The sequence below is a fragment of the Pristis pectinata genome, chromosome 23 (assembly GCF_009764475.1).
Source record: "Pristis pectinata isolate sPriPec2 chromosome 23, sPriPec2.1.pri, whole genome shotgun sequence".
NCBI lineage: Eukaryota > Metazoa > Chordata > Chondrichthyes > Rhinopristiformes > Pristidae > Pristis > Pristis pectinata.
In genome coordinates this window covers 18,002,235-18,016,284 of record NC_067427.1, presented here as the reverse complement: position 1 = coordinate 18,016,284, position 14,050 = coordinate 18,002,235, and the positions used below count along the sequence as shown (strand labels likewise).

General features: G+C 40.6%; 2 protein-coding genes across 3 annotated transcripts in view; one reads left to right on the top strand and one right to left on the bottom strand.

Annotated features, from left to right (window-relative positions):
* crata (carnitine O-acetyltransferase a) overlaps positions 1–14,050 on the top strand; it is a 121,703-nt gene that overhangs the window by 66,018 nt on the left and 41,635 nt on the right. The window lies entirely within an intron of this gene.
* The window catches only part of ptpa (protein phosphatase 2 phosphatase activator), a 47,752-nt gene that overhangs the window by 31,474 nt on the left and 2,228 nt on the right, over positions 1–14,050 (bottom strand). For both annotated transcript variants that reach the window (XM_052036988.1, XM_052036987.1), the window contains exons 2-5: positions 5,848–5,957; positions 4,417–4,503; positions 2,188–2,313; positions 278–395 (exon numbers count right to left, since the gene is read on the bottom strand). In XM_052036988.1, coding sequence (XP_051892948.1) covers positions 278–395; positions 2,188–2,313; positions 4,417–4,503; positions 5,848–5,937 — 421 coding nt within the window. In that variant the 5' untranslated portion in view covers positions 5,938–5,957. The remainder of the gene's footprint in view (positions 1–277; positions 396–2,187; positions 2,314–4,416; positions 4,504–5,847; positions 5,958–14,050) is intronic.

The following is a 14,050-nucleotide window of genomic DNA, read 5'->3' as shown; positions in this document are numbered from 1 at the left end:
ACCAAGGTCTTATTTTTAAAAATTGGGCACTTGATCTTTGACATTCAGCTGAGGGCAGGCAGCCCCAGTTTAGTATCTAATCCAAAATCAGTAACTCGAACAGCAATATATTCCATGAGTGTTGCTTGCATTGGAGTGTCACACAAAATTCACTTCACTCTCTGGAGCGGACCAATGAACCAACACTAAGATGATAAATTTGCATCAGTAAAGGTATGAATATTGGGGTACTGAGACACCCAGACCTCCTACTGGATATATTTGTAGATATTGGTACCTGTTCCATAGTCTATTCTTGTCGGATTACCCACAGATTCCTTTAAATACACAGCAACCTCAGGGGCAGCAGCACTCAGCTCGTTGGGAATCACTGTGGAAACCAGGTTTTCAGCCTCCTACAACAATAAATTAAATTAGTAATTAGTACAAGCACTGGGAATTCATGAATGGCAGTGAACAGACCTCCCTACCCTAGATCTATGGATAGCAAGGGACCCCCAGTAACAACACCTCCTCAGCAGTTCATGTACAACATGGCATAGCAGCATCTCATCTGAGTTTATGACTACTGATCTGTTCCCTCTCTTGGATACAGTCAGGAGACAGGGTGCGGGAGCCAAATGTCCTGGATCCATTTCTAACAATCCTTCATGTTATGGATAAGGTTTCAACTTTCCGTTCCACATCAGTGTCTCCAATTTTCAGCCCAGACAGCAATAGGCTATTTGATGTTCAAACTCCACCCTCTACACACCTGAAAATCAGATGTTGGTATTATGCTTCTAGAACCAGAGGAGTGGAAAATACATGGATTTCCAAGACTCAGCGTGAAATAGGAATTGAATCCAAACAGTAGCATAGATACATCATCTTTGCTGGGAAGCCAAAATGGAGAAGAACTGGTAGCTTTATACAGTGAGATGGACATAATTAATCAGAAACACATGTCAATGAATCATCACTGCAATAACAGTTATCTTAGTTCTGATAGAACAAAGAACAGCACAGGAAAAGGCCCTTCAGCCCATGATGTTGTGCCGAACTAATTAAGCTAATGATACCTAATTAAACTAAGTCCTTCTACCTGCACATGGTCCATATCCCTCCATTCTCTGCATTATCGTGTGCCTATCTAAGTCCCCCTTAAACACCTCTATCATATCTGCCTCCACCACCAACCCTGGCACTGCATTGCAGGCACCCACCACTCTCTATGTAAAAACTTGCCCCGCACATCTCCTTTGAACTTTCCTCCTCTCACCTTAAATGCATGCCCTCTAGTATTAGACATTTCAATCCTAGGAAAAAGATACTGGCTGTCTATTCCATCTATGCCTCTCATAATTTTATACACTTCTATCAGGTTTCACCTCAGCCTCCAGTACTCCATAGAAAACAGCCCTAGTTTGTCCAACCTCTCCTTATAGCACACACCCTCTAATCCAGGCAGCATCCTGGTACACTCTTCTGCACCCTTTCCAAAGTCTCCACATCCCTCCTGTAATGGAATGACCAGAAATAAATGCAGTACTCCAGATGCGGCTAACCAGAGTTTTATAAAGCTGCAACATAACTTCCTGACACTTGAACTCAGTGCCTCGACTAATAAAGGCAAGTATGCCATGTGCCTTCTTTACCACATATCAACTTGTGTGGCTACTTTCAGGGAGCTATGGACTTAGACCCCAAGATCCCTCTATACATCAATGCTGTTAAGGGTCCTGCCATTAACTGTATACTTTTCCTTTACATTTGACCTCCCAAAGTGCAACACCTCACACTTATCCGGATTAAACTCCATCTGCCATTTCTCCACCCATATCTGAAACCGATCTATATCCTCCTGTAACCTTTGGCAATCTTCTACACTTATCTTAGCAACTGACATAGTTCTTGCCCATCCCAGGATACAAGAATTTCTGAATTACCTTCCCTGGTTTCCATTTATGCCCAATATGCAATTAAAGCATTAAATTATTTTGTAAAGGTGTTCTTGAAACCTACCAGAAATTTCTTGTCCTGCACTTAAATCACAGCAAAAAATGTTTATTCCTCCTCCTGCCACCACCTCAAATTAAAACACTCCTGCTTTTAAAATTAGCATTGCTTAAAGTTCACAAAAAAAATTAGTGATGAAACACTCTTTAAAACTCATGTCAGTAAGTCATTCTTTGAAAAAGACCATACCTTTTCGAGCTTGTTGTACCAAGTGCGGTATGCCTTGTTACCAAATCGGGAAGGTTGATCGACTGGAGGGGTTTCATCAATCCATCGGTCCAGTGTGTTCAGGAGCACAATTAGTTTCTCCACTGGCTGCAGATAAAAATACACAAGGTCTCGGTAACCACTCCTACATACTGCACGAACAGAGATTGCAGTATTCACTGTCCGGAATTGCTTTATAGTCAATGAAGTACTCTTGGAAGTGTAAGCCCAGTTGTAACGGAGGAAACATGATAGCTAAGTTATGCACAGTAAGATCCCAAAAATATAAATTTGATAATGACCAGATTATATATTTTTAGGTGATATTGGTTCAGAGATAAAATATTTTTGAGAACACTATGTAATCCTTGTACATGTGACAGATTCAGATGAATCACTTACAATCACTACGTGTACTTGCATTCCCATAGACGTACACAAATAGTGAGACAACACCTCAGTGCTACACACCTTTACATCTGCTCTCATGAAAAGGCTCCCTGGAGTCCAATGTTTTATTCTGGGTAATTTTGAAAGTGGGAACTGGACTGCACAGGCTATTGGAGTCTCCAGGTAGTAGCCCACTCTCAGTCACTGGAAAGGCAATGGAGAGGGCAAAATCAGCCCCCCAGCCAGACTAGAGTTGAGTACGAAGGAGATTGATGCTCATGAGTTAAGTACCCGATCTCCACTGTGAAGGTTGTGGGATATGTCCCACTACTGAGATTAAGCATGTTATCCAGGCTGACACTCTGGAAGGTGGTACATTTTTTTGCATGAAGTAATAAACTGACACTCTGAAAAATAGCAGGGAATTTTTTCTCCAGCACCCTGATCAATATTTATCCCTCAACACCACTGGGACAGATTATTTGACTGTGGTAGTTTTCTTTGTGCAAATTAGCAGATACTTTTCCTATAATAATAACAATGACTAAACTTCAGAAGTATTTAATTGGTAGGAGATTTCTGTGCACAAAATGGCAGATATTTTTCCTATATTACAACAGTAACCACACTTCAGACATACTTAATTGATAGGAGTTTCCTTTAAGCAAACTGGTAAGACGTTTCTTATATTAAAATGACTACACTTCAGAAGTACTTAGTTGATTGTAAAGTATATTGAGATGTCCTGAGGTTGTCAAAGATGATAAATAAATACAAGTTTTTTTTCCTCTCATATACATCATTTGAATTAATTTCCTTGTTTTCCTGAGATAATGCTACAAAACATTAACAGTTTCAATATACTCTTTTTAATGCAGTGTGGTGGAACACTGGCTCATGTCTGCCATCCCTAAATAGTGAACATCTAGATTCAGCAGCACAGTGGTAAGGCACAAGGAGTGACAGTGAACAAAATGGACACGCCACTTCCACTTGTTATTCATTCATAGGATGTGGACAATGCTGGCTTTACGGACAGGTATTGTTCGTCTCAATTATTCTGGGACAGAGGAGGCAGTTAAGAGTCAATTACATCCGTGTGTCTTGAGTCACGTATAGGCCAAACTGAGCAGATTTATGACAATCCAATAGCACCATGGTCACTATTACTAAGACGAGCTTTTTATTTAATTACTTGAATTTAAATTTCTCAGCTACTCTGGGGAAATTTGAATTCACATTGCCAGATCAATGGTCCTAATGTAGTAACTTAACTACAATACCATCATAACATAGCTTCAAGGTAGTGAGCAGCACTGATGGAGGAGCTGAGAGGGGACAGGGGTCTTCACAGTCATTTGGAAATTTCTTCTGAATGATGAAAGATCAGAAGATGAAAAGCCTCTTAAACTTTTACACCAGCTCCATTAAGCTCCATCTAATCAAAAGAAAACTTTTAAGTGAAATGAGAAGAGCTGTCAAAAGGCAGTCCACGTGGCTTCCACTCTGCAGATCTAAAGCTTTGAAATTCCATCACTGGATCTTTTCATTTCCCTCTTCTTTAATACACCACTACCAACCTACCTCTTTATCAATATTTTTTGGTTACTTAACCTAATGTTTATTTTGGCTAAGCGTGAAACCTCATGTCACAACATTTTTGTGAAATGCCTCGAGATGTGTTAAAGATACAACTTGTACTTCATTTAAAAACTTCCCTCCACATTACCCCACTGTTAAACAAACGTAAACATTTTATAACATTACTAAGGAGACTGCTTCAAAAAAATCTAAGCTCACAACTTATCATGACTTTCCTACCTCGGAAGTTTTATAGTCACATGTGGGCTTTTTCCCTTTCACACCTTCATTCAGTGTCAGAACGAACCCGATATAATCAGCATAAGCCTTGAGGAAGTGAGACAAGATGATAGAGGTTAATTGCAGAGCAGACCAATCTTTAAGCAATCTTGTATTATAATTTGCACTTTTTAAAATATAAAATGAATAAAAATAATATTTTTCACTGATGAAATTTTCTCCACTTGCTTGAACAAGTGTAGCTACAGCAGAATTCACAAACATCAAAATGGTTCAGAGGTCCAGACTACAGCAGTCCATTTGATCTGCAGCCCTTCCACCACCTTAACCATCCGTTTCTTCCTCCATCAGTCTAACGTGGCTGCAGTATGCATCATCTACAATATGTAATGAAGCAGCTTCCAAGGTTTCCTTGCCACCACATTCCAAACCTGCATCCTCTACTGTCAACAGGGTCAAAGGCACCAAGCACATGAAAACATCCACTCCTCTCAGAGTCACTTCCAAAGTTAGAATGACATGCATGTTGGGTGCTCCTCCACCTTTATTAGATCAAGAACTTAAAGCTCCTGACCTAACAATGGTTACATGGTTAAAGTTAGAAGTAGACCTTTCAGCAGTGTTATCAGAGAGCACTTCTTAACACAGTGTGGCTGAAATTTGGAACACTTAAAACAAAAAGGCTGGATAAAATTGACACTTTGAAAAATGAGATTGCAAGGTTTGTGTTTGGTAAGGGGATTAAGGATACCACAACCAAGATGAGTAAAAGAACTAACATTTGTAATCAGTCATGATCCAACTGACTGGCTGTTGCTGTATCCTCTATCAATTACTGGGAGATAGGAACACCCTTTGCAAAAGACAGCACTCTTCACACTCTTGACACAGGAACATACATGCCTGCAAACAGTCACGACTGAACTAGTTGATGACCTGAAGGAATATACAACAGGAAAGACTTTTCATTTTTGATATTCCACTGCATAAGTTGCAGATAAATAAATAAATGAAAGCCAACTCCACACATTATCATGATACAGCACATAAGGCCACCATTACATCACTCATGCTTGCACTGCTCTTTAAGAGTTATCCAAATAGCCATCCCGAATCTGCTTCTTCCCAACAGACTTACAACCTTTTATCCAAAGTATTTCTCCAAAACCCTTTGGAAAGTTAATAAGTTGAATCTATCTTAGCTCCCTTTTAATTGATGCATTCCACATCACAAGCTACGTCAACAGTCTTCACAATGCTGAGCACAATTATATCTTGCCTTTAACATAGCTCCAAAGAGCTTGGGTGAGAAGGGAGAAGATTCGATTAGTTTGAACAATAATTAATAATCCGAAACTCAACTCTAATAGCGAGATCTGATCAAACAAGCTACTCACAACAGACCGCAGCAAATGCCACACAATCCCGTACCTGAGAACGCTTCCACTTGCCCATGTCTGGGAACATGTTGATTTCTTTCTTTGGTACAATGAATGTGTGATTGGTGAATGAGATCTGCATCTCTTCTTCAGGAGATGAGCCTGTGTACATACACAAAAGCAGGGTTTTGTTTTTAAAAAGGCTGTTATATAGTATGTTTTACAACTAAGGATGTCCCAAAACAGTTTAACGCTTCTGAAGTGTAGCCATGCTTGTAACATACAAAGAGATATGACTGAGTGACAAATGCTGGTCAGCCATTGATGAGAAAATACCTGCATCTTTTTTTAAAATTTCTGTTCACCTGACAAGAGTCCATAGGATCTCAGATGAGTCACATTTTAAAATGAAAAAACACTTTTGACATAGCAGTACTTCCTCAGGCCTGAACTGGGAGTGTCAATTTGGATGATGTGGTCCAGTCACTAAATGGGACTCAAGCTCAACGTTCCTTCTCAGAACAAAAATCAAACTGCTTGAGAAACTCAACAGGCCAAGCGGCATCTACGGAGGCAGAGGGATAATCGGCCTTTTGGGTATCAAGGAATGACCAGAGAAAATGTGAAGACATTAAGTGTGAAAGTTACTCATGTTTCATTCACTCTGGTCAAGGTAAGCAGTTTCTGAGAGCTTAGCATTGTCAGAAACATGTGAGTGGAGGCATGATTTAGAGTCCAGTTAAACAAGGAATGCTCCATATGAGAGGACTCATGTTAATTTGTTTAGCTGTGCGTGATGCAGCAGCTACAGTAACAGAGGCAGCTGGTCTGCCATTAAAATGTAACAGCACCATCCCATTCAGTGCTTTCAGATAACACAAGCAGCTTCTACAGAACAATACAGATGATGGATTAGGTACCTGCAACAAGACACCAACAAGAGGAAGGTACAAGTAGAACTAATTGGATAGCTCTTTCAAGTGCATAATGGGCCAAGTGGGCTATTTCAATGACAGAAAAATAAATTCTTTACTCAAGAAACAAAGACAGATCATTACAGCCTGGATCCATCATTGCAATTCTGCGGAGAAAGTCTGTATCCTGTACTGAAAGGATCTGCTGGTAAATGCAGCCCAAATTTGAGATCAATCAATTTGAGTTTATGGATATACAAGCTGATTTCTTTCATCAGATGTATTTTCTTTCAAGGAATCATATAGCACAGAAGGAAAAAAATATGACCCAACAAACAGTTCTTTCCTACTCCCTGCTCTTCCACAGTCCTGCAAGATTTTCCCCTCCAAATCCCTTTTGAGAGTTACTACTGAATCTGTTACCACCAATCTTTTGGACAGTGCATCCAAATCACAGTATGTAAAAATTTGTTAATCTCCCTGATACTTTTCCCTATTAAGCAGATGTCTTTCTCCTGGTTGCTGACAACCCTGCAGTGGGAACATACTCTTCATTTGCCCTATCAAACCCTTGCATAACTTCGAATTAAATTTCAAAATCCAACGTTGTGGGGTACAGTAGATGAAGAATTTAAGGCCAAATGTGAAATGCATAAAGTATGCTTAGGAAAAGCAAATATCTTTAGATCTTGGTTCCCAAAATTCTCCACCCCTGGAGCTTTCCCACCATGCCTGGGCCAATTCTAGACTAATTAATAGAGACTAAATGCTACGATAAATCAATTCCATTATCATGCAAATACTGGATGGTAAAAGACAGACTAATATATACCAGTATTTATTCATTTGGCCATTCTTTGTGAAATTTTCACCGTCAGCACATATGAGATACATAAGCACATCCACCCAGTGAGTCAGGCATCACTGAAAATCAAAAATGTTGAAAATCTGAAATAAAAAGAGGGAATGCTGGAAACACTCAACAGGTCAGGCAATATTTGTCAAAAGAGTAAAAGAGTCAATGTTTCAGGATGAAGACCCATCAGACACATCGGAACTGGAAAAGTGAGAAAATACATATTCTAAGCTGCAGGGAGGGTAGGGAAGGTATGATCAGGACAAAGTGAACCTCCCTACAAAGGTGAGTCCAGGTTTGACCAAATGATTCCAATGTTTAAAGAGCCATCTGATAAGTAGATTGATGAGGGCAGTTAGATAGAGAGAAGGCAAAGAGACAAGTTAAAGGTCAGAGCCACACTAGAAGTTGAAACCAAAAGGAGCATGCTGTTTTGATGATTGGTTAGGGAACAGATAGTGGCCAGGATATTGGTGAAAAACCCTGTTCCTCACAAAAAAGGATATGGGATCTTTTACTTGCATGAGAATGGGGGACGGAGCAGGAAGCAGGGAGATAGGCCCTCAACTACAACAAACTGATTCAAGAGACGAAAGAGCTAACACTATCATGATTGACATCTCAAATCAAGAATGGGATTCACACCATTCCATGAATGGATTGACAGTCCATTGCCTCACAGATAATCATATCTGGGAAACCATGAATATCATCTCTGGAGCAATGACCAACAAAGCTTGCATTTATCCTGTGCTAGCCTACATTGAATCTCCTGATGTCCAAGGAGAAAACATCCTCCTTAAACAACACCACAGGCTAACAAACCTCCATGCACCTATCAAAAATCCCACAGCCTTGAATGGAACACACACCAAATTCTGCTAACTAATGATAACACCATCTCTCTATGGTACACTTTTAGACTGACTCAAACATCACCAACTATGACCTGATAACTGACCCAAGTTACAAAGCCATATATTTTAACCTTCCAAGGAAAAGCTGGACTATCCTAGACAGCTTGACAACAAGCCAAGGAAGATGTGGCTATCTGCTTCACAAGTGGAACTTGAGAAGAAGCCCAAATTCTGACTGTGGACATCCAAGTCAGACCATTATCCACATACTGAACTCCTGCTTTGACAGATCCATTCCTAGTGGCATCACAACCCCTCAAACTGCCTCACCTGAAGCCACTGAGTGGACTACTGACCTTGACTTCAAACAATGACTGCTTCTCCAGCCATACAGATGTATATACATTATATATAATACATATATATCCCCTACCTTAACCTTATTGTCTTCAACTACATGAATAATCTGGCTGTCTGAATTCAACATGATACCCTGAAACACAAAACATAAAAGGCTTTGGCACTATGCCAACTGCCTTAAACATGTGCAGCCAGATTCACCTGCATCATACAACTCGTATAATATTCATCACAAGAATGATGCAAGTTATCAATTGCGAAAGGGCATAACTTGCACGTGTTGTGATCTTACAAAAATCCTTAGATTCCGGAAAACTGGAAACGTCAGAAACCATAGGACAGTCAGCCTGACATCTGCCATTGGGAAAATGCTGGAATCCAAAATGAAATCAGGACCTTTAGCAAGTCATAATACAACACGGTTTTAGGAAAGGCAAATCATGCTTGACAAATTGATTGGCTTTCTTTGAGCATAGATAAAGAGAAACCAGTTGTTGTGTATTTGGATTTCCAAAAGGCATTTGATAAAGTACCACATCAGTTATTGCGAGACAGTGGCTATAGCAATGGGGCTACTATACAAGCTACTCCCATGTTACTCTACTAGAAGTTATCATAGATTTGATGGGCTGAATGGCCTCCTGCTGTACATTACACAAATTTCATGACAACAAATTTTATTCCACATCTCAAATTTTTGGGTAGAGATTTGTGAATTCTGTAAGGGCAAATTTCCTTAACCCAAACAGTCTGACATGCTAGTATAGCAGTTAGCATAACGCTATTACAGTGCCAGTGATCAGGGTTCAATTCCCATCGCTGTCTATGAGGAGACGGTACATTCTCCCCGTGTTTGCATGGATTTCCTCCAGGTGCTCTGATTTCCTCCCGCATTCTAATGACCTAAGAGTTAGTAGGTTAACATGGGTTTAAATTGGGCATTGCGGGCTCATTGGGCCAGAAGGCTCTGTTACCGTGCTGTACAAATAAAGTTTAAAACAACCAGCTGTACACTGGGGTTGCCTGTACTTTCATGGAAAGGAGACTGAGTAACAAAGAGAAAACAAAAGGTTGTGATAAATGGGTCATTTTCATGGGGGTAAGCTGCAGCTAGTGAGGCGCCACGTGGCTCAGGTCTGATCCCGGCATTTTCAATCTACATTAATGATCTATGAAGGGACTGAGTATATGGCAGCCAAATTTACTCAATATACAAGGACAGCTGGGAAATCAAATTGTCAGGAGAATACAAATTCTCTGCAAAGGGCTTAAAGGAGTGCAGATGGAGCATAATATAAGATACTGTAAGATTATCCTCCTTAGCAGGAAAAGAAAAGCAGATTTTTGGTTGGTGACAATACAGAATGCTGCCATACAGAAGAATCTGGATGCTCTTGTACATGAAACCCAGAAAGCCTGCAAACAGGCAAATAGAACGTCAACCTTTGTTGCAAGGGGGAGAGAAAAACTTAGGTAAGTTTTGCTACAACTGCACAGGCCACATCTGGAGTGCTTAAGGAGGAATATACAGGAAACATTTCTCTGATTCACTAGGTGGATTCCTGAAATGAAGCAGTTGTCTAATGAGGGAAGGTTGTTGGGTCTATACTCAATAGAATTTGGAAGAATGAGAGATGACCTTATAGCTGTTGAGAGGACATTTCTCTTCAAATCTAGAAATGAGTTATAGTTTCAGAATAAGGGGGTATCCCATTTGAAAAGGAAATATTGAGGAATTTCTTCCCTTGGAAGGTCTTCAATTTTTGTCATGCTTTATCCCAGAGAGCAGTGACAGCTGAGTCATTGAATACATTCATGGCTGGTACAGATTTGCAAATGTTAAGTCATTTGAGGATTAAGGGGAAAGGCAGAAAAGTAGAGTTGAGGGTAAAGCCAGTTCAGCTGCAATCTTATGGAATGGTGGAGCAGTCTTGAGGGTCCTATGGCCTACTGTTACTTCTATTTCTTATGTTCTTACTAAAAAGGTCACAAATGCATCACAGCACTATTATCAAATGAAATGTGACATGGACCAGAAAATAAATATTAGAAAAAGTTATTAAAAACTGTAAGGAACAGTTTAAAAAAAAGAGGAAAGAGATTGAAGTTATAGATGGAATCCCAGAGCTCTGGACCTAACCAGTCTAAGTGGTGCTTGCAAATGGGACTAAATGGCCAGCTATGGGGAAAAGGAATAAAATTACTCTACTAGAAGTTGTCACAGATTTGATGGGCTGAATGGCCTCCTTCTGTACTGTAACAATTTTATAATTCCAATAAGAAATACTCAAGACTTAAGAAGAGAATAGATTCCTTGGAGGGTTTTGAACTGAAGGAGATTACAAACACATGGAGTGGGCAAAACCATGGAGGGATTTGAAAACATGGAACAATATTTTTAAATTAAGATATTGCTAAACTGAGAGTCACAAAAGGGCAGTGAAAAGAAGTGGAGGATGGGTGAATAAGACTTGGTATTATAAAACTATATGGAATATTGACTGGAGCACCATTTCAAGTTAAACTAATACTGTAGGATAAGGAAAAATAAGTCCTTGCTGGTGAAAGGCAAGCTCAGGCTTAAAGTTAAGAAATACAATTTTGTGCAATCAGTGATCCATATCTGGTGTGGTCCAAAAGTAAGAATCAATCACAAAGCAGACAGATGCAACACGTCAATTTTAATGGAAGAATGAACTACAAGAACCCTCTATCACGGCCACATTTTCTTGTGTTCTATACTGTTGGGTTTCCCAGTTTACACATTGCATTTTGCCTGTCTTTTCCTACTGTGATGCTTGCTTCACTGACCCATGCTACATTAGGGATAACTTTAAAACCAACTATTTTATTCTCTTCGATAATGCCAGCTTTCAGGCCAGAAGATCCCAAGCTTGCCAACATATCTGATCCCAGGCAACACAGCTGCAATGTGCCATTATCACCCAAGGTTCAAACAGAAAAGCTTTCTCCATCTGGTCTTGCTTGGGAGGAAGATACACATGATGACAGTAAAGAGAGCACCAGGCTTCACTGCAATGCCTTCCACATATCAATACCAATGGAAATTAACCATCTCATATTGCCCAAAGATTTCTACCCTATTGTGCCAATGTTTTTGTGGAGTTGAAGGGAGTAAATAAGCTTTCTTTTTAAAAAAAGAAATAACTTTAATCCTGCTGTCATTTTACCTGGATGTTTTAAATTCTTTCTCCAAATGTTACTTTAATTTTGTTATGTATACGATAGGTATTATTGGCAAGGCCTTCATTTATTGTCCATCTCTAAAAGCCCTTGAGAAGGTGGTGGTGGACCATCGTGATTTAGACAGAGCAACTAAAGTAATATACTTCCCCTTCAAGGTGGAGTGTTACTAAAGGGAACTCACAAGTGGTGACAATCAAATGTACCCATTTCCCTTGTCCTTCTAGCTGGTGGAGGAAGAGGATTAAGGAAGTGACAAGTTGGAGGTCATGGGTTTCAGAGGCGTCGTCAAAGAAGCTTTGTCAAGTATGCACTGCAGACCTGATGCACTAATGATGGGAAAGTTGATGTCTAAGGTAGTGAAGGAAGGCTGCTTTGTCCTGGATACCATCAAATTTCTTGAGCATTGTTGGGAGTTGTATTCCTCCACTCAACGGTTGTGTTCTATCGCACTCCTGACCAGACCTTGTAGACAATGGAAAGGCTTTGTGTGATGGTTCAGGAGGGGTTGGAGAATGTGGAGAGTGGTGTAATTTATTAATTTTTCATGATGTGTCACCAACAGGTCCAACATTCATTGTCTGTCCCCAAGTGCCCTTGAGAAGGTAGTGGTGAGCCAGCCTCTTGAAGCACTGCACTGTTTCTGGTGAAGGTACTCCCATTATGCTGTCTTGTGGGGGTTCCAGGACTTAGAATCAGTGATGATGAAGGACAGGCAATACATTTCCAAATCAGAATGCTGTTCAACTTGGAGAGGAACCCGAGGGTGATAGTGTTCCCATGCGCCTACTACCCTTAGTCCTTCTTGGTGATAGTGGTCACAGATCTGGGAGGTTATGTGGGAGCAGTCTAGGTGTATAACTGTAGTGCATTTTGTAGATAGTGCACACTGCAGCCACTGTGTGTTGGTGGTGGAGGGAATGAACATTTTGGGCAATTGATGGGATACCAGTCAAGCAGGTTACTTTGTCCTGGATGGAGTCAAGCTTCCCACCAGGCAAGTGGGGAGTATTTTGTGGCCTTCCTGATTGGTGCCTTGTGGAAGGGCTTTGGGGAGTTATAGATGAGTCACTTGCCATAGGATACCCAGCCTCTGACCTGTTCTTATAAGCATTTGAGTTTTTTGTCAATGGCGAACCCAGCACTTCATTCATATGGGACTCAGTGATGGTAATGCCATTATCGTAGGTAGATGGTTGGGCTCTCTCTTGTGGGAGAAAGTTACTGCATGAAGATGCTGGAAATCTAACAAAAACAGAAGAGGTCAGGCCGCAATTGGGGGAAGAGAAAGAGAGTCAACTTTTCAAGTCAAAGACTCTTCACCAGAAGTGGGAGGAGATAAAAGCTTGTAAAGCTGCAGGAAGGGTGGGGGAGAGGGGAGGTCTCTGATACAGTAAAAACAGGATGACCATGGGGATAAGCTGTAAACAAGGTCATCTGGTCAATGGGTGAATGGGAACAGTTGGAGAGTGAGAATATTGATAAGAGAATACAAACAAAAGAATGTAGGAGTTGTGAAATGCAGAGCAAGACGACATGCCCAACAGGTCAGGCAGAGCACGACTGACACAGACCAAAATATCAAGCTACCCAAAGTTGTAGAATTCAATGAAGTCCAGAAGCCTGTAACTCACCCAGGCAAAAGAAGCTTGTGCTGGCTTCACTGTAATAGCGCAAGAAGCTACACACTGATAGGTCAGAGTGGGAGTGGCATGGAGAAAGAGTGGCAAACAAAGGGAAGCTCAGCATCACCCAATCTGCATTTGGTATCTCCAATGTAGGGGACATAGTGAACACCAAATGCAGTACACTATACTGGAAGAAGGTCCCTGCCTGGTACTCTTGTGGCTTAATTGTTACATGCCACTTGTCTAGGTCCTGCTGCGTGCTGGTATCGACTGGTTTATTTGCCGAGGAGTTGCAAATGGATCATTGTGCAATCATCAACAAAAATCTGCACTCTGCTTGCAATTGAAAGGTCATGGATAAAGCAGCTCAAGATGTTTGGGCCTAGGACACTGCCCAAAAGAACTTTTGACCTCCAATTGACCTCCAACAACCACA